Source organism: Dunckerocampus dactyliophorus, chromosome 18 (genome assembly GCF_027744805.1).
Source record: "Dunckerocampus dactyliophorus isolate RoL2022-P2 chromosome 18, RoL_Ddac_1.1, whole genome shotgun sequence".
Classification (NCBI taxonomy): Eukaryota; Metazoa; Chordata; class Actinopteri; order Syngnathiformes; family Syngnathidae; genus Dunckerocampus; species Dunckerocampus dactyliophorus.
Window position 1 is genome coordinate 21,835,401 of NC_072836.1, and position 20,145 is coordinate 21,855,545.

Here is a 20,145-nt window from a genome sequence, read left to right on the forward strand (position 1 = left end):
ACTCCCGTATCCGAGGCATCAACCTCAACGATAAACTGCAAGGCAGGATCAGGGTGAGTAAGGAGGGGGCAGACGTAAACAGTGTTTTAAGCTTGGTAAACGCTTCCTCAGCTTCGGAAGACCAAACAAAGGGAACTTCTACTGATGTAAGCCTTGTCAGAGGTTCTGCCTTTATGCTGAAATTACGAATGAACTTCCGGTAGAAGTTCGCGAACCCCAAGAACCTCTGCAAGTGCTTCCTTGATTTGGGAGAAGGCCAATCGACCACCGCCTGGATCTTGGCGGGATCGGCTCTTAACTTGTCCTTCTCCACTATAAACCCTAAAAAGGACACAGATGTGCTATGAAACTCGCACTTCTCCGCCTTGACAAAAAGGCGATTCTCCAACAACCGCTGAAGGATGCGGCGTACGTGCTGGACATGCTCCTGAAGGGAATTAGAAAAAAATCAGGATGTCGTCTAGGTAAACAAAGCAGCAAAGGTTAATCATATCCCTAAGAATATCATTTATAAGACTCTGGAATACGGCGGGTGCATTGGTGAGGCCGAAGGACATAACGAGATACTCGAAGTGACCGAGCGGTGTATTAAAGGCCGTCTTCCACTCGTCCCCCTCTTTAATACGAACCAAGTGGTAAGCATTCCTAAGGTCGAGTTTGGAAAAAATCTTGGCCGAATGAAGGGACGAAAAGGCGGAGTCCATGAGAGGAAGCGGGTAACGGTTCTTAACAGTAATGTCATTAAGGCCGCGAAAATCAATACAAGGCCGCAGCGACTTATCTTTTCGACGAAGAAAAAAACGGCCCCCAGTGGAGAGGACGAGGGGCGAATAAGTCCGGCAGCCAGAGAGGACGCAATGTATTCTTTGAGAGCAAGTTGCTCGGGTCCAGAGATGCTATAAAGTCTAGCATTGGGTAACGGTGCTCCCGGGAGGAGTTCGATAGCGCAGTCATATGGACTATGGGGGGGGTAAACTCTGAGCTCTATCCTTGCTAAAAACCATGCGGAGATCATGATAGATGTCGGGAACACCGGTAACGTCAATATTCTCAGGGCTCCTAGGCTTACCAGAAACTGTGGGTACCGCGGAACGTAAGCAACTAGCAAAACAGTGGCTACCCCAATTAACTATCTGTCCCCTCGTCCAATCCACCGTCTGGTTATGAATTTGCAGCCAAGTGAGACCCAGAACTACGGGTGCGGATTGAGACGGAGCGATAAAAAAACGAATGGACTCATGCTGGTTGCCGGACAATTGAAGGGATAACGGAACGGTTCTATGAGTGACTACCGCCAAGGGACGTCCATCCAGTGAGTGAACCTCCTTATGGTCCCTCAACTCAACCCCCTGAATGCCATGTTTCTTAACAAAATTAGAGTCAATAAAGCAATCATCTGCCCCAGAATCAACTAATGCCGAAACCTGAACATTGACGCCCCCCCCCCCCGTAATGAGTCCCGTCACCTGTAGTCTCTTAAAGACTGCTGGAGTTGGAGCCGACGCCGGAGGCATCTCAGCATACTCACAATGGCCCTGAGCAGGCTGACTCTCCCTTGACTTGGATACGGAGGTCGATCCTGCGCCAGTCTCCTTAATGACGTCAGGAGGGAATCCGGAGCGGCGTGTCGGGCGCGCTGGACACCTGTTGATGGTGTGGTTGGGCTCGCCGCAGTACAGGCAAAGGCGGAGTCGTAGCCTGCGCGACCTCTCCGCAGCAGACAGGCGTCTTCCCCCGAGTTGCATCGGCTCCGCAATATCCTCGGTGGCCGCCGTAGATGGGACCCCCCCCCGTTCCGCTGGTTCCAGGTGTTAGTGGTATCAGCCGAATCTCCTGACGGTGGTTCTTGGCTGATCCTGCAGGTAGTCCCTCACTCCGTTCACGATCACGTTCCCGGAGGCGATTATCCAGCCGTATGGCTAGGTCGATAAGCTCGTTGAGCGTGGTGGTGAACTCCCTCACCGCCAGTTCATCCTTAATCCGCTCGTCAAGAGCCTTGCGAAATATTCCGCGGAGCGCCTCCTCGTCATATCGGCTTTCTGCCGCCAGCACCCTAAAGCCGCTACCGAGCGTTTGCCCTGTCGTAGGTCCAACAATTGGTTACCGGCCTCCCTACTACGGATAGGGTGATCGAAGACCTGCCGTAGCTCCTCCAAAAAAACAGGATAGGAGGTGCGCAACTCCGGCTTAGCTTTGCTCACCGCTATAGCCCACGCCGCTGCTTTATCAGTAAGTAGGCTCATTATAAAAGCTATCTTGGCCTGGTCGGAATAGTAAGTGCTGGGTTGTTGGTCAAAAATCAGGGTACACTGGTGTAAAAATTGTCTGCAATCCATAGATTCCCCCGAAAAGCGTGGGGGGGGGGTGGGAGGCTAGGCTCGCGACTATTACTGCTGCTGGCTGCAGGTGCGATTCTAACAACCTCTGATGAGGGAGCCGCACCCTCCGACTGTCCTGGGTGAGCGCCAAGTCCCAGATGCTGCTCAATAGCACTAACGCTAGTGGCGAGGGCGGCCAAGGACTCCATAACTCCCCAGAGGGATTGCTCATGGCTGCCTACGAGCGCACCTTGTTGGGATAGTGCTGCCTTTATATGTGCGAACTCTGCGGATTCCATGTTTGGCCAGATTGTTCTGTTATGAACGGCCAAGGCCGTGGTACAGGAATCCAAAATGCAGAGTCGAATACGTGAAACAGAAAAGGTCTTTAATACAAAAATGGATAACAAAAAGGTACAAAAACAACACAAGAAACAAAGCACAACAAAAATACATCCGGACCTAGTCACGGGAAATAGTAACAAAAAACACTGCTAGCAGGGAGAGCTGAGCAGGGAAAAATACAGACAAGTAACAAAAAGAGCTGCTAACAAAAAACTAGCAGAAGTACCGAAAATACAGCTACTGCTGAGGACGTCAAGCAGGTAGGTAGGTACTTACAGGTGAGCCGAACGTGGGTCAGAAAGCCAAAACACAATGCACAAGAACAAGCTGGAAGGAGCTGGAAGGAGCTGAACAGGGTGTAGCAAAGGGACAATCTGGCACTGGATATGAGTAAGCACACAGCTTAAATAGAACTAATCAGTGGCAGGTGTAGACCATCAGCTCATTAAGGTGCTCAGGAGTGTGCTGCAACAGAGAAACAGTAGATGGCAGTACCGAAGCACACAATCCTGACACCTTTTAACTGTTTCCATTTCAAGTTCATGACAATCAGTTGATGTTTTAGCCTTAAAATGTTTAACAATGTCAGTGATCTCCTTTTTGGTTACAGCAGTGACAAACAGAATTAAGATTCCTATCAATGATATCATTCCCTTCATCAATTGTGTCTTGTTTTGGAATTTCTTCTTCCAGTTTTGGGCCAATATTTACAAAGTAATGGTTGGACATTTCAAGTACCTCCTTTGTTAGGGTTCGGCAGAAGCCGGAACTCGGATCCCAAGACACGTGAGCAGGAGGTTGTAGAAAGACTATTTATTACAGACAGTCGGGGTAATAAATAGCAAAAGATGGAATAAAAAAAGACAAAATCACCCGGAAGCAAACGGGGAAAAAAGAGGTAACTAACAACTAAGGAAGCTGCCGAAAACCGGGCAGAATAAAAAGCTAAACTCCAAGAACAAAAAGACACTGCTGAAAACCAAGCAGGTAAGATGCTAAACAGAAAAACACTCACGCTGCCGGAGAAATAAACGGACAGGGAGATGGCAGGATTAGCAATATAATGTTCTAGGGTAGCAAGCCTGGAACTGAGGAGCACTACAGCGACGAGGCCGATTTGGCAAGTCTGGCAACAATCTGGCACCACACGGGTGTCTGCTAGAGGCTTAAGAAAAGGTGCCAGATGAGCTGCAGGTGCGTCAATTAGGACCCCAGGAGGTGAGGAGGATGAGCTGCAACGAAAAAACAGGAGAGGGCAGCAGAGCAGCAAGCTAATCCTGACATCCTTCATGTCATTCCTGTTAGTGTTTCCAACCATGAAATAGTGGGGGTAGTCTGCTTTCTTAATGTTGTTCTTTATAATACTATTTAAGATGCCCCAAGTTGCTCTCATGTTATTTTTGTTCTTATTTAGTACATGACTATAATATTCCCTCTTACATGCTCTCAAGATAGTTGTCAGCTTATTTTTGTAAATTTTATACTTTTGTTCTGCTTCTGTAGTCTGTTGAATGATGAATGTCCTGTATGACGTCTTCTTCTTCTTACAGGCGTTTTTTAGTCCTTTTGTCATCCATGGCTGCTGGTTTTTCTTTTGCTTCTTGGGCTTTTTTTGCCAGTGCAATTCTTATGGTAGAGCTCCATATAAGGGGGATAACTCTCTCCATATAAATACCAAGGAAGCTGTCATATGCTTCATCCACATCTGTTGCACTGTAGACCCTCTCCCAGCTTTGTTCTTCTAGATCTTTCCTGAAGGCACAGATTCTGTCCTCAGTATGCAATCTTTGAAAAGTCTTTTTTGTCTCCACCTGTTTTTCTTATAATGTTCATTGTAGATTGTGAACACTGGAAGATGATCACTGATGTCACTAATTAGCAGGCCACTGATGATGTTGTTATCAAAGTCATTGGTGAATATATTATGGATGAGGGTGGCACAGTGCTCTGGTATTCTGCTGGGTCTAATGATTTTAGCATATAAACTCAAACTATACACTGTGTCTGTAAAGTCATCTATTTCCTTGTACTTGTGTGACTTCAAAAGGTCAATATTGAAGTCTCCACATATAAAAATAGTTTTTTGACCTCCTGTATGTCTGTAAACGTTGTCTTAATCCCAAAATGAGCAACAATCATACCACAACAACATCCAGATAAAAAAGTAAAAGACCAAAGTAATCCTGTGTAAAATCCACTGCTGGGGGGAAAATCCTTATCCCAAAGGTGAGACTCATCAATGTGCACTTGATAAATCTTCCTTGGTCTCCTGCAAGGCTCTAAGTTGTACATGGAAAAAGAAGAAAAGGAGCTGCATCTATGTGTGGCTATCTCCGATGTCCCCAGGCACCTTCTCCTCTCTATACTGCTCCTTGCTGGTTGCTAGGTTGTTTGCTAGGTCTGTGTTTCTTCTGACGAGAGAGCGGATTACTCTTTTCGTTTGCAGAATGAAGTCACAGTTGTAGCCAATTGGGAAGATGCATCCTCACAATTGGGAACTCACAAAGAGAAAAAGCCCCAAAATATCTTGGGTGCGGTTTTTATACCTTTCCACCCTTCGGCGTGACAGAACCAACTTCCTCACACTTGAACTTGTTCTAGCTCTTCCTGGAACACAAAAGGTCGTGGAAGAAGGTCATTTTCCCACTCAGCAGTGATGAAAAACACATGCTTTGCGGGTGTGAAATGCATGTATTGCTGCTTCCCATGGCAAGCAGCGCTTCCTCAAAATAACTTGCGTGTGTGTATGTGTGTGTGTATGTGCAAGTCCCTAACAATGCATCACACTAAAACTAGGTGAAGGTTCAACTAACTTATGTGTTCATAAATGTGGTTTCTCATAACTGCACTTTGAGCAAGCATAACAGATAAAAGAAGTAAATGTTTCCCTCCAGTGAGCATAGCCATCTTTCAATAACCATCGCTTATACATATATGTACATGTCAGTATAAACATAACCTCCTTTTACAAGGCGAGGTTGACCGTTATTATACACAATTGCATCGCCATAAGCACAATCGTACTATACCGTTCCTCCTTTATGTCATGTAACCCTCCTATGTCTGCCCATAATGGCCATATGTGTCTTTTTATTTTCATTAAAGACAATGGTATGTTATGGCGTCATAATTAACAGGTATACATGTTATATATGATAGCAAATGGTTACCTTTCATTCCTATCTTCGCTAGTCATCCCTGGCTGGGACCCTAGACAGGTGCTAACATTCCGGGCCAGAATGTAACTGGACGCACGCGACACTTTAGGAGGTTGCGTCACTCTCCTCCAGTCACTTACATGACCTCATCGCCGGATGCCTTTTAAGGTCATGCCAAGGACCCAGTCCTTTCACAACAGTCAAAAAGTCCCTTGTTACTGTAGGATTCTTGACATAATGTATCATATACAATGATATAATATAAAAATAAAATTAGAACAATGACATTTGCCAAATACTATATATTTTAGCTCAAAAATTACAATATATCATTATTTTTTATTCAATATTTTCAATATATTTTTATATCCCTTCTGCATAAATAAAATGTATAAAACAAAATGTAAGAAAAATTAGAAATACCTTGAATATACTCTACAATATATTTTATATTATAGTATAGAATATAAAATACAATTATAAGAGTGTGTCATGTATATATACCATATGGTAAATATACCATGTATATGTGCCAAATAGTACATTACAAATGACAATATGTGTTTGATTCATATTTTCAATATATATAATAAGTACTGAATGATGTATTCATGTGTAATTTTTTGAAAAGACATGGAAACATGATAGTGCGTCGTCATTTCAGCACCACGGACAGCTCATTTACAATCTTCCTCCTGCACTGCGTTTCCTTTCAATTAGTGACAAGTGGCGCGAGTGTGTTGGGGGGGTGGCGTGTCCGTTTGTGTGAGTGCGTGTGTGTGTGAGTGTGTGTGTGTGTGTGTGTGTGTGTGTGTGTGTGTGTGTGTGTGTGTGAGTGTTTTGTAATCCTATCTGTTTACACAGTCACGTCATGGGGACCGGTTTCGGTCCCAGAAGCTGTTCTGAAGGTGCCCGTGTGATTTTTAGCATTGGCCCACAACACATGGTTTTCAATGGCTGTGTGTGTGTGTGTGTGTGTGTGCGTGTGTGTGCGCGTGGGTGTGTGTGTGTTTGCGTGTGTGTGTGTGGATGTGTGTGTGTGCGTGTGTGTGTGTGTGTGTGTGTGTGTGCGTGCGTGTGTGTGTGATCAGGCCGATGACTGTAGTGTCATTCACAAATTTAATGATGCTGGTGTTGTTCTGGGAGGCCACGCAATCGTAGGTGAAGAGCGTGTAGAAGAGCGGACTCAGCACACACCCCTGTGGGGTCCCAGTGCTCACAATTCTTGAGCTGGATGTGCGATTGTGGACTCATGTGGGTCATGAATGAAGATACATGTATGTGTGTGTGCTTCTTTGGGTGAAGCAAGATGGCCAACCAATGGCTTCATGCGGTCAGCAGGGATGCCCCTTCCAGTAGTATAGAGTTCAGTGGGTGAGACGTGACAGTGGATACGTGGCTGAAGTCATGTGATGATGCGCAGTGATCTGTATAATATATCTGGATAGCTCATTGGCGATGACTTGTGAAGCCACACGGCCGCCATATTGCTACTCGCAAGAAACACTTCTCGACAAGCTTTTGCATTCGTGGTGAACTTATTTTGTTAATTTGGATTGGACACAAATTTCGACTTAAGATGCCTGCATGTGCAGCTATTAACTGCACAAATTGCCAGTTCAAAGGCTGTGGACGAACATTTCACCTGTAAGTATGATTGAAATGTAGATTTATGATTGATCATTTAAGGGATATTTTCGATCGTGTAAAATTCCTCTGATTAAATATACGTCCAGAATTGATAGGTTTATATAGCTCTATAATAGCTAAGAGGAAATGTACGTACTTTTTTGTTATATCATGATATATGTATTTCTTTAAGGGACGAAGGTTGCGTTACTTGAAGGAAAGGGAGAATCTCAGTGCTTCCATGATGCTTACCAGGCATTGTATACAGTGCAGTTAGCAAGCCAGTTTGCATACAAGTGACCCGGCATGACCCTTCATTTGGATAAACAACCTTTTTTTTTGCTGCTGAATGACTGACGTAAAAGGATTCATTCATATGATATGTTCTGGAAAATAATATTGCTGAACATGCATACCGGTACATTTGAGATTGCAAACAACGTATTGTCTATGGTTTTGTTTCAGTGTTGTTTTTTTCTGTGTGGGTGTATGTGTTTATGGTTATTACACCTTATGGTTATCACGTATTATTCCTGTGGTTTTTGTTCAAATATATTTCTATATCAGAAAAGAGGTTATTTCTATTTCATTACACAAACAAAAAAAATCATTAAATGTTAAATGATTTTAAAACTTGATTGATGATTCATATTTTGTACAGACAAGAGCATAGTGAATTGTATGAAAGTAAGAAAATAAAGTAAAGGATCATGACCATGGATTTTAGTGGAAAAAAGGGATGGGATATGCAGTTCAAATGAAAATCTCTTTCTAGAGGAGTAAAACTATCATTGCTATAGGGGAGTGCTGAGCCAGGGTGCACAGTAGAATTTTGTCCCAAAGGCAATGAGAATTGGAAGGGGAAAAGTACATTTAATATAGCCAAAAGATAGAGAATAACGTATCAAATGGTTTTTAAGGGACGAAGGTTGCGTTACTTGAAGGAATGGGAGAATCTCCCCGCTTTTTAATGTAAAATATAGATGTTCTGTTAGCCTCTTCATCTGCTTTGTACACTATGTACGCTGTGCCAATGTAGTCGAGATGTGAGTAGTAAGATGGCGTCTCTTTGGCTTCAGCGGCTTGCACGGCGGCGTGCGACGTATGAGCTATCCAGATATATAATACAGATCAGTGGATGATGCGTAGTCGCAAATAAACAACCCTGCATTACCGTTTGTGAACACATGGGGGCGCAGCAGAATTTATAAGCAGTCGTCTTGAGCAACTTCCTTTTCCGGAAGCGGATGACGTCACCGGACGTCATTCTGCCCACGTGCGCAAATAGAGGGGGTAGAGTAGCCGAGCGGCGACATTTTGGAGTTTTCCAAACAAAACTATAGTTTGGAATAAAATATGACGACCAGGAGGAAAAGGACGACACCCTCGGCCGACGTGTACGCGGAGGAGGAGGCGGCCGCCCGGCGGACAAACGTCAACAGTTTGGCGGTACTCGGTGCGCACGAGCGCGCCGTGCGACATCTGGAGGAGCTAGTGCTCGGCGCTGTGCACGCACAGGTAAACACGTCGTTATTTTGTCGGTCATTGCGTCATCGCGCTTACTTTTCCATATGAGAGTACAACATGCTAGTGTGCGTGTGTGCGATAGGACGAAGAGGAGGAGAGGAAGAGTAGGGATGATGATGATGATGAGGAGGAAGAGGAGACGCTGGATCGTTTACAGCCTCCACCAATTAAACGAGCCGCTTGGATCGATGAAGATGACGAGTTGGATGAAGAGTAAGTGTGCGTGTTCGTGCGTGCTTGCTTGCTCCCGAAGGTGGTGGACCTGCCGTTTGGAAATAATAAAAATAGTCTGTTCCAGGGTCAAATGGTGTGCATGTGCGATCACGTACACACGCCGTTTTTCTTCCCTTGTTGGTGACAGGAAGTGTTGACTGAGCATCATGTTTTGCTTCTTTTCATTTCAACACTCATCAACATTTGCTGCATGTGTGCATGCGTCAGGGTGGACATGAAGCATCGTTTCCGTAGCGACCTGATGAGAGGAGATGCTGAGTCAACCATGACTAAACAAAAACTTCAGCAGAGGATGAGAGAACAGTGAGTACACATGCACATGTTTGTAACGTGCACAGGCCTGTAGTTTCACTCACATGTGTTTGTGTGCGCGTGCACGTTTGTGTGGCAGGTTCCAGAAGTCGATGGGCGGAGCGCCATCATGGGCCATCGGTGGCAGGAAGTTAACAACAGGTACAAACAAATGTTACATTGTGGCTTGTGTGTGTGTTTATGATTGTGTGTGCGTGTGTCTACACAGACGATGAGGAGGAGGAAGAGGAAGAAGACAAGGATGATGACCTGCTGAGGAGGACAGGAACCTTGGTGGCATCTTCGGACGTGTTGCCCAGTGGCGTTCTTAAAGTATGTCCTCATGATGACACTCAATGTTGTAGCCCCGCCCACTGAAGCCTCATAGGTCATAACAGAGTGACTTGGTGTGTTGATGCGTCGTCATGTGACGTGTGCCGTCAGATGAAGAAGTGTCTCCACGCCAACGCCGCCCGTCCTTCGGAGGACAGGCTGACGTCGGTCCAGTTCCATCCCACGGCTCAGGTCGTCATGACGGCGGGCCTGGATTGCTCGCTGTCGCTCTTCCAGGTAGGTCGCTGTTGCCCCTCATGGTGGCTGACAGGAAGTGACGTGCCACCGCCTCGCCTCAGGTTGACGGGAAGACCAACGCCAAGATCCAGAGCGTCCACCTGGACCGCTTCCCCGTCCACAAAGCTTGTTTCAGTCGCCATGGCGACACCGTCATCGCCACCAGCCTGAAGAACAAAATGTTTTACGTGTACGACATGATGGAGGGGCGGGTCACACCTGTGCACACTGTCAGAGGTCAGATGTCACCTGTGTGTGTTTGTTTGGGGGGTTGTACCACTCATGACATCATAGTTCCTTTGACTAGCGTGTGTGCACGTGCATGTGCATGCGTGTGTGTATCCAGGGCTGAATGAGGCCCGGGTGAAGGAGTTCTCGGTATGTCCTGACGGCGGCGCTCTGCTGCTGACAGGAAGTAGAGGATACCTGCACACGCTCACACTCAAGGTGAGTGACAGCATGTTTGGAAGACTTTCACAATAAAAGCTTAGCCGATGAGTGTGCGTGCTCAGACAAAGGAAGTGGTGAGCAGCATGAAGATGAACGGTGACGTCAGCGGCGTGGCGTTCAGTCGTGACGGCAGCAAAGTGTTTGCTAACTCAGGTGAGTTGACCACATGACTGCATGACATCATCCTGTTGGTCATGTGACTTACACTGTGTGTGTGTGTGCGCGCGCGCACGCGCACGCACAGAGGAGGGCGAGGTGTACGTGTGGGACGTGCGCAGTAGTCGTTGTCTCAGCAAGTTTGCAGACGACGGCTGCGTGAGGGCGACGTCCATCGCCACCTCCCCTAACGGACAGTACCTGGCGTGCGGGTAAGACACGCCCCTTCCTTTTCTCCTCCGATGACGCCAGGGCGTCACATCTCTTCTCCTTCAGCTCCCAGGCGGGCGTGGTCAATGTCTACTTGCAGGAGGCGTGTCTTAACTCGGCCAGTCCGAGGCCTCTGAAGGCCATGATGAACCTGCTGACCTCAGCCACCTCGCTGACCTTTAACCCCACCTCTGAGATCCTCGCCATGGCGTCCCGAGCTGAAGACGAAGGCGTGCGGCTGGTGAGACGCCTCAGGAAAGGATGATACGATAGGCGGTGATGATGAGCTAATGTGTGTCTCAGGTCCATGTTGCCAGTCTCAGCGTCTTCTCCAACTTTCCTGTGTCCAAGAGGAAGAGCGTCCACCGAGCTTCCTGTCTACACTTCTCGCCTCACAGCGGCTTCTTCTCATTGGCCAACAACAAAGGACACGCCCCCCTCTTCAGGTTAGACTGCCATTGACGGGTTTGCTTCTCCCGTGGTGTCATGTTGCTTTCAATGACAACTAACTGTGTGTGTGTGTGCGCGTGTGTGTCCAGGCTGCTCCACTACACGAGTTTCTGAGGAAGAAGGAAAGCGCTGTGGAAGGAAACAAACATGAATGAGAGTGCACCGGCCATATTTCTTTTGAATCATTTGCATTAAAAAAAAACGTGTGAAAACATTCTTCAGTTCTTGTCTTGACTCGTAATTGTTCTTAGCTTAGTTGAAGTTTAGCTTAGCCTACCTCAGCACGAGATAGAAAATATCCTTTTAGAGCAGCTTAGGCGGTAGAGGATACAATAAGCCGGGCAGCAACAGGTGGCAGTCGTGAGCAAGCTTCCTAAATAACCTAAAATCCTGCACGCGAACGAGCGCGACACAGGCAGCACGTCACCTGTCAATCACGGAGCACGAGCGGTGAAAAAGTCACATGTACGTTGACGTCACAACAAGCAAACTATCTCACCTGGGAACTTCTGGTAAGGTTGGCGAGGACCCGCCCACCGATGTCGTCATTAACAAACCTGCGTTTCAGGCTGAGCAGAAAGACGTCTGAAGCTCAGCAAAGGTAAGGAACGACAATTTCAACACTTTCCTCGTCCATTTGTGGCGTCTGCTGCGCTCAGTGTGACGTTTTGTGTGTTCAGCTTCTTTCTTCCAGCATTTCAACTTAATATCGGCGCACTGTTTTCAAAGAAATAGCAGAAAATATCTTTTATTTTGAAAGTCTGAACATTATCGAGGACTAGCAGCGTATTACTTTTACTTTGAAGGGACGCTTGTCTGCGTTTGACCCCCACCCCCGCCCAGAAACTCAGCCCGGATGTCCTGTCGCATGCGTGTGTGCCACTGATCTGTATAGTATATCTGGATAGCTCATTGGCGATGACTTGTGAAGCCACACGGCCGCCATATTGCTACTCGCAAGAAACACTTCTCGACAAGCTTTTGCATTCGTGGTGAACTTATTTTGTTAATTTGGATTGGACACAAATTTCGACTTAAGATGCCTGCATGTGCAGCTATTAACTGCACAAATCGCCAGTTCAAATGCTGTGGACGAACATTTCACCTGTAAGTATGATTGAAATGTAGATTTATGATTGATCATTTAAGGGATATTTTCGATCGTGTAAAATTCCTCTGATTAAATATACGTCCAGAATTGATAGGTTTATATAGCTCTATAATAGCTAAGAGGAAATGTACGTACTTTTTTGTTATATCATGATATTTGTATTTCTTTAAGGGACGAAGGTTGCGTTACTTGAAGGAAAGGGAGAATCTCAGTGCTTCCATGATGCTTACCAGGCATTGTATACAGTGCAGTTAGCAAGCCAGTTTGCATACAATTGACCCGGCATGACCCTTCATTTGGATAAACAACCTTTTTTTTTTTGCTGCTGAATGACTGACGTAAAAGGATTTATTCATATGATATGTTCTGGAAAATAATATTGCTGAACATGCATACCGGTACGTTTGAGATTGCAAACAACGTATTGTCTATGGTTTTGTTTCAGTGTTGTTTTTTTCTGTGTGGGTGTATGTGTTTATGGTTATTACACCTTATGGTTATCACGTATTGTTCCTGTGGTTTTTGTTCAAATATATTTCTATATCAGAAAAGAGGTTATTTCTATTTCATAACACAAACAAAACAAAAAAAAATCAGCAAAATGTTAAATGATTTTAAAACTTGTCCAAAGTCACTATATTTTGTACAGAAGAGAGCATAGTGAATTGTATGAAAGTAAGAATAAAAAGTAAAGGATCATGACCATGGATTTTAGTGGAAAAAAGGGATGGGATATGCAGTTCAAATGAAAATCTCTTTCTAGAGGAGTAAAACTATCATTGCTATAGGGGAGTGCTGAGCCAGGGTGCACAGTAGAATTTTGTCCCAAAGGCAATGAGAATTGGAAGGGGAAAAGTACATTTAATATAGCCAAAAGATAGAGAATAACGTATCAAATGGTTTTTAAGGGACGAAGGTTGCGTTACTTGAAGGAATGGGAGAATGTAAAATATAGATGTTCTGCGAGCCTCTTCATCTGCTTTGTACACTATGTACGCTGTGCCAATGTAGTCGAGATGTGAGTAGTAAGATGGCGTCTCTTTGGCTTCAGCGGCTTGCACTCCGACGTGCGACGTATGAGCTATCCAGACTTATTAGTACAGATCAGTGGTGTGTGCAACCTAGCTAGAGTGTTGTGCTCAAATAACTTGTTAGCAAACACGCTAGGATGACAACTGAGCTAACTGGCACGTGATAAGGTCATGTGATCACTCCACACCAGCAGGGGGCAGCAGAGGAGGAAAAACAAACCTTAAAGCGTACTATGCAACTCGGTCCATATTGTTAGTTTTTTTTTCAACCAGAAAAATAAGAACACCACAGGTTAGCGATAGTTACGTTAGCAATAGTGGCTTCGAAGAACAGACTGAAGAAATAAATCTCAATAATTGATCATGGCTGTCGCTCACGACTGTGGGTATTGATGTACATGTCCGTAGCGCGTACGCACACAAAAACACTCATGTTGCTAAGCTATACATTCAACCATGGCTAACATGAGTAGCTCATCTTTGTCAAACTGCTATCATTAGCTAACAACAAACACAAGTAATGTTACATGGTTGTAGCTTATGTACACAAAGCAGGAAGAGGTGGGATCTAATGCTGTTGGAACATTGGCGCCCCCAGCTGGAGCAACGTGTGCATGCGTTCCCTTTTACGATGAGCTTTCTTCACATTCCAGGTGAAAAGTCAATGGTTGACAGGTTTCATGTAGCATAGTCACTATGTTGTGATTGACAGTTCCTCGTAGCCCCTCCCACTTGACGTCACCAAGCCAACGGACTGGTTCTTGTGTGGAATGTGGTGAAGGCGTGACGTATCAGCCAACAAGGAGCTTCTTGTTTCTGTGCGTGTGTTTACATCACCACCAACCACTAAGGTGGCTCCGCCCACATGCACACCTGTCCCAATCACAAACAGCCAGCTAGTCAGGTTGCAAGACTAGTGTTGGCGAGCAGTTAGGAATGGGGCGTGGCCTGGCACGGGCCTCACCTGTTTGGTCCTGTGCAGGTGTTACTCTGACTCTGCGCTGTGTGGCAGCAAACAAGATGGCAGAGGCGTCGGAGCTGTTCAGCGACCAGGAGCTGACTTGCTCCATCTGTTTGGACCTGTTCACTGATCCCGTCTCCACCCCGTGCGGACACAACTTCTGCCAGGTACCGCAGGCGTGCAGTGGCGTCCCCTGCTGCTGCGGGCCTCGCTAAGTGTCCCGTGTCTTTCCAGGCGTGTATCGGTGGTTACTGGGCATCCAGCACGGTGTGCACGTGTCCGTTGTGCAAACATCAGTATGATGAGCGGCCGCAGCTCAGCATCAACAAACTCTTTGCCGTCATCACGGAGAACTACAAAATGGCTCGCTACGGCGCCACCGGTCCATCTGCGCCAGCTGGAAACGAGAAGGTGGCTGTCGGGACCAACCCCTTCCTGACGGCGCCCAGCGAGGAGGTGGTGTGGTGCGACGTGTGTACGGGAATCAAACAGCCGGCCGTCAGCTCCTGCCTAACGTGCACGGCCGCCTACTGCGAGGAGCACGTGCGGCCGCATCGCACTACGCCCTTCTACGCCAAACACACCCTCATGGACCCCCAGGACGCCCTCAGGGGCCGCACCTGCGCCATACACCGCCGCCTACTGGAGGTGAGAGGAATAACAATAGCTGTGATGACTGTACGTAATATTGTTCATATTATATTGATTATATATTCATGACTGTACTTGATAGTACCTGATGGTGTGTAGTAGTACCTGATTGTATGTGATAAATGTCGCTGGCGCCCCCCAGAGGGTAGAGAAGTAAGTTGTATGTTTGTGGTGTGTTCACTGAACAGGTGTACTGTCGGACATGTCAGCGCTGTATTTGTGCCATCTGCGTGCTGGAGGAACATCGAACACACAAGACGGTCTCTGTCCAAACGGAGAGGCTCAGCAAACAGGTAGAGGACGCCATCTTGTCTTGTCCCGCGTGCACTTTGTGTTTTGTGTCATGACTTTGTGTGTGTGTAGAAACATGTGGCAAGGACGGAGCAGGACATCTTGAACCGGATCAAGGAGAAAGAGATTCTGGCATCAGATCTGAAGAGGAAGCTGGAGGGGGTGAAGGTGAGATGTGGTACTCCACAGCAGCAGGGTTGAAGGATATGAACTGAACATAGAATGACTTTACTGCATTTTGATATCACATGCGTCCATCCATGTTTGCTAACGTGTCGTCACCTCAGAACTACGCTGACAGAGAGCGTGGCGAAGTTGAAGTCCTGCTGGACGAGGTCGCCGCATCTCTGGACCGGATCCGCTGTCAGGTGGTGGGGGGGATCCAGCAGCAGCAAGAAGCGGTGATGTCGAGGGGGGAGGGGTTGGTGAACCACCTGGAGGCAGAGCTCGAGCGACTGACTGACAGGAGGGCCTCGCTAGAGGCCCAGGCCATCAGTCAGGACCACATCGGCTTCCTGCAGGTGAGGGTGCTAGGCCGGCTACGTTGGCATGTTAGCTGAACTCGTCGTGAGATGAAGTCGTTGTGTTGCGGTCCAGAGCTTCGAGGAGGCGGCGACTCCGCTGGGTGACAATCAGCCGTTCAACGTGGACGATGACTTTGTCCTCCACTTCCACCTGGACGACGTGAAGGCCGCTCTAGCCGAGGTCAAGGACAAGATGGACGACATTAGGATGGGAGGCGTCTACTCCAGAGGCTCCATGGGATCCTGTGAGTTAGTCCTTCTTTGGCATGTTTAACTCCGCCCACTCACAAACGCCCATGCTGCCTCGCAGTCTCGTCTGGTGACATGATACCCGCAGAGAGCATGCCCAGTCTGAGAGGAAGTGGCCCCAGTTTCAGGAGGAGCCAGTGGGCCCTGAGAGGTGGGTGTCGTAATCATGACCACTTTCTGGGCGGGGCTACTCCTTCCATTGAGCCAATGACAAAATGTCACTAGCAAGTGCACTTTTATGGTGAAAGAATGACTCACACGTGTTTCCTGTTCCCCTTCAGACATGAAGAAGGTGAAAGGCGTCTCAGGTGTGTCATTCATCAAATGTTCTTTTTCTCCGATGACCTTGATTTGAGGGCGTGTCTTTGCTCTTGCAGGACACAAGAAGGCTCGTGTCTACACAGGTGAGGCCTTTATCGTGCAGCTCGCTGTAGCCTTGTCACGCTAGCCGGCTAATGGCGCGCTCTTGTTGACGGCAGAGGATGTGACCTTGAACCCGGTGACGGCGTACCCCTTCCTAATCCTGTCTGGTGACAGGAAGCAGGTAAAGCGTGGCGAGAAGTTGCAGTTCTACCGCAACAGTCAGCATCGCTTCGACGTGTGGTCCTGCGTCGTCGCCAAGGAGGGCTTCGCCTCGGGGCGCCACTACTGGGAGGTGAGAGGTCGTCGGGGAGGTGGGATGGCGGCGTCTCATCGACAGGCTCTGAGTGTGTGCGTGTGCAGGTGCTGGTCGGTGAGAACAAGGACTGGAAGGTGGGCGTGGTCAGCGAGTCTGCACAGAGGAAAGGGCTGTTCGACATGAGCCCCTCCAACAGCTACTACGCCATCTGGTGGAGTGGCAGCCAACTGCGAGCACTCACTGCGCCCCCGCTCACTAAGGTCTCGCCTCCTGCCGCCACCCCATCTACTCCAACATGGAATATTGTGCTCATTTGCGATTATGGTCACCAGGTGAAGGCTCCGCCCAAGCTGCGTCAGGTAGGCGTGTTCCTGGACGTGGAGGCGGGCCAAGTGTCCTTCTTCAACGTCAAGTCAGGCTCGGAGCTCTTCACTTTCCACGCCTCCTCAGAGTTCACCGAGCAGATGTTCCCTCTGCTGGGCACCGGAGACAAGGAGGTGCCCCTGGTCATCATGACGTAAGGGGTGGGGGGGTGGTGGCTTTCTTCTTTTGTGAGGAATAAATCATTAAACTTTTCATTTGAATGGCAGCCTGCCTGTTACCATGGCAACATGTTCAAGTTCATATTTTATTCAACATAAATCATATTGCAGTCAATGTGTACATATACACAACATTTAAACCCCGCCCTCCCCTTGCCAGCAACACCATAGCCCCACCCACACGCTGTGATTGGCAGCAAACTCCAAACTCATTAAACCTCGCTCAGCTTAACCTGCTAACCCGCTACCATTAGCTCCTCTCACCTGAGCCCCGCCCCCAGCACGACGTGATGGTGTCATCTCAAGAGTTCACGATGGCCCCTGCCACCCCGCACTAGGAGAGTTTGGAGTTTGCTGTTTGGAGGCTGAGGGGGCGTGGCCTCCTGGTGGTCAAATAAATGCTGTGACCATGTGCCCCCCCCCCCCCCCCCCCCCCTCCCTCCAGCCAGCGTTTTGTGCCGTAGCATCCCCTGGTGGGGGCTGATGAAAAAGAACTAAAATGAAGACGTGGGGGCATCCTCTGCTGCTTCCTTGCTTTGAGCTGATTGGCAGGAGGGGGCGCGGAGGGTAGGCGGAGTCACAGGCGGCCCGGTTATTTAAGACACCTCTCAAAGTAGGTGGAGCCTACGTAGCCTCCCCGCAGAGAGCGCTGGACGTTCTGCTCAAAGAGTCGCCGGTTTGTCTGCAACACCTCAGCCGCCTCCTTGTTCAACGGGTCTTCGGGGTTGGGTTCCTGGGGAGTGCAAGGGGGAGAAGCTTCATCAGCATATGACAGTAATGTTACAAGGCGGCAGGAAGTCAGGTGACTCACTAGAAATAGATACTGTAGACCGTAGATGATGGAGTTTATCGTCAGCACCGGCTTCCAGTCCTCTCTGCACGTGCACACGCGCGCACACACACACACACACACACACAGACTAAGGAAGTGTTTTTGTCATGTGATCTGACAAGCAGGAAGTGGAAAAGTCACCTTAAAATGTTTAGACACACGTTTCCTTCCAAGTCGATGTTGGGGTGGTACACCATTGTCTCACATTTCACCTTGGGGGGATCGTGGGGGTAACCCTGTCCTACCTGCAAAACACACACACACACTTTGTCACCTTGTGAGGACACAATGTGACGACAAGATGAGGACAGGTGAGTCTGACCTTAAAGCTGAAGACAAATTTTCCACCTTTGTAGAAACCCTGTCAGTATACAAAATCTTATCAGTGACCTCCCTTTTAAAACACACACACACACACACACACACACACACACACACACACACACACACACCTCATCAGGTGAGATGATGAGTCTGAAGTTGAGAAGGTCGTCATCATCAGGAAAGTTGATCTCGCACGTCTTTGGCAGGTTCAACTCGTTGATGTCTGACACATAGAAGACATTTTAAGGTGTGTGTGATATCATTTGTGGGGGCGAAGCCTGATAAGTTCAGAGGTCAGCAAAGCAGCTTGACTTATGTTGAACTTGATGTTGCCCTGTGTGTGTGTGTGAGTGAGAGATTGAGTATGCATAGGTACGGGTCTGGAAGGTGTGAAAATAACCACGTGACCCCTCTAGGTGAGCGGCCAGGTGATGCTATGTTGTGCTGTGATGAGCAGCAGTGGACAGGTGATGCATTTAAGTGCTGACTATGGAGCAGAAAGCTGACACAGCAAGTTAACCGGCTCACAGCTAGCAGGTGTTAGCGAGCTAGCCGTGAAACTTGTCGTCAGATTACTGGAGGTCAAATGTCGTGAGCAGTGTGTGTGTGTGAGAGAGAGAGAATAAACACATTCATGTCAGACAAGGTAATGTGTACCCATGTTGTTGACAAACGAACACAAGCTAGCAGTTAGCTAGAGGCTAACAGCTAGCTTGTGTGTTAATGTAATGTCTGCACTAAGATGATCCTTGCTCAGGTGTGTTTGCGCCTTCATTCTCTCCGTCATACAAGCTGTCATGGATCCTCCTGTCCAGTAATCAGCCTACCTTTTTGTATTCGCAGCTGGGCCGCGCTGGCTTTTTTACCGCCGGCTCCGGTTCTGTTTCCTCCAGCAGATTCCTCGTCTTTCTTCTGCTGCTTGAGGGAAAAGAGCTTAATCATCTTCACTTGTGGGATAGGTGGACCTCCAAAGTGTCTTCTTCGTGTCCGTGTCGTGTGCTGCTCGTAGGGGAGTGTGTTCAATCCGAACAGCACCCGAATGTTGATGGAGCCGGCGCACGTCAACTAAATGACACTAGCTAGCTAGCCGAGCCTGCGAGCTACATGCTAACAACTAGCCACCTCGAGAGGGTGGGGGGTTGGGTTGTGTGTCGCGGGGGGGGGGGGGCGCTCAATACAAATACTTTTACTTGAAGACACGAGTGAGTTAGTTACTTTTACTTATTACAATTTTTGTTGAAATGAAAGTTAGTGAATTTTTCGTTCAACACAAATAAACTGTTTTAATATCACATATATTAATATGTGCCAGTGATATAGATTTGCTATATCTCTTGCTTATCTCTAATTTTATTTTAATTAAGTACAGAACAGCACATATAAAAGATTACAAATCAAATATGTAACAGGAACAATGTGATAATCAAAAATAGCTTCAATATTTAAGATTATTAATGCTATAAAGACCCTCAAAAAAATCAAAGTGGAAACATGAAATAATACAAAATAAACATAAAAACGTGTGAGAAAGAAAACTGAGTGAGAAAGAAAAATGTTTTTTTTTTTTTTAAAAAAAAAAAAGGAAAAGAAAGCGTCATTGCAACACTACAAGTGCCGAAATGCACTTCCGCGTATGACGTCATATTCGTTACGTCAACATGGTTGTACACAT

General features: G+C 47.3%; 3 protein-coding genes across 11 annotated transcripts; 2 read left to right on the forward strand and 1 right to left on the reverse strand.

Moving 5' to 3' along the window:
• The first annotated feature begins 8,699 nt into the window (after positions 1-8,699).
• Positions 8,700-11,565, forward strand: utp18 (UTP18 small subunit processome component). Of its 3 annotated transcripts, none has more exons than XM_054759517.1 (13): positions 8,700-8,968; positions 9,060-9,190; positions 9,419-9,514; positions 9,603-9,664; positions 9,732-9,835; positions 9,947-10,072; positions 10,135-10,309; positions 10,419-10,519; positions 10,564-10,675; positions 10,767-10,890; positions 10,955-11,129; positions 11,192-11,334; positions 11,428-11,565. In XM_054759517.1, the coding sequence occupies exons 1-13, from the start codon at positions 8,807-8,809 to the stop codon at positions 11,450-11,452; spliced, it is 1,536 nt and encodes a 511-aa protein (XP_054615492.1). In that variant the 5' UTR covers positions 8,700-8,806; the 3' UTR covers positions 11,453-11,565. The 3 variants fall into 3 exon arrangements, with proteins under 3 accessions (XP_054615492.1, XP_054615494.1, XP_054615493.1); XM_054759519.1 differs by having other exon boundaries at positions 11,240-11,334; XM_054759518.1 differs by having other exon boundaries at positions 10,585-10,675.
• A 132-nt stretch (positions 11,566-11,697) lies between these two features.
• Positions 11,698-17,563, forward strand: LOC129171663 (zinc finger protein RFP-like). Of its 7 annotated transcripts, none has more exons than XM_054760541.1 (13): positions 11,698-11,939; positions 14,463-14,608; positions 14,676-15,089; positions 15,281-15,385; positions 15,456-15,551; positions 15,671-15,904; positions 15,981-16,152; positions 16,218-16,307; positions 16,438-16,464; positions 16,534-16,560; positions 16,636-16,811; positions 16,880-17,035; positions 17,108-17,563. In XM_054760541.1, the coding sequence occupies exons 2-13, from the start codon at positions 14,501-14,503 to the stop codon at positions 17,294-17,296; spliced, it is 1,794 nt and encodes a 597-aa protein (XP_054616516.1). In that variant the 5' UTR covers positions 11,698-11,939; positions 14,463-14,500; the 3' UTR covers positions 17,297-17,563. The 7 variants fall into 7 exon arrangements, with proteins under 7 accessions (XP_054616516.1, XP_054616520.1, XP_054616517.1 ...); XM_054760545.1 differs by having other exon boundaries at positions 14,493-14,608; XM_054760542.1 differs by lacking the exon at positions 11,698-11,939 and adding an exon at positions 11,950-14,331.
• ube2m (ubiquitin conjugating enzyme E2 M) lies at positions 17,467-19,592 on the reverse strand. The gene is made up of 6 exons (XM_054760547.1): positions 19,301-19,592; positions 18,602-18,696; positions 18,472-18,510; positions 18,291-18,394; positions 18,129-18,192; positions 17,467-18,050 (listed from the first exon to the last, which is right to left on the reverse strand). The coding sequence occupies exons 1-6, from the start codon at positions 19,413-19,415 to the stop codon at positions 17,910-17,912; spliced, it is 558 nt and encodes a 185-aa protein (XP_054616522.1). The 5' UTR covers positions 19,416-19,592; the 3' UTR covers positions 17,467-17,909.
• Positions 19,593-20,145: the final 553 nt, after the last annotated feature.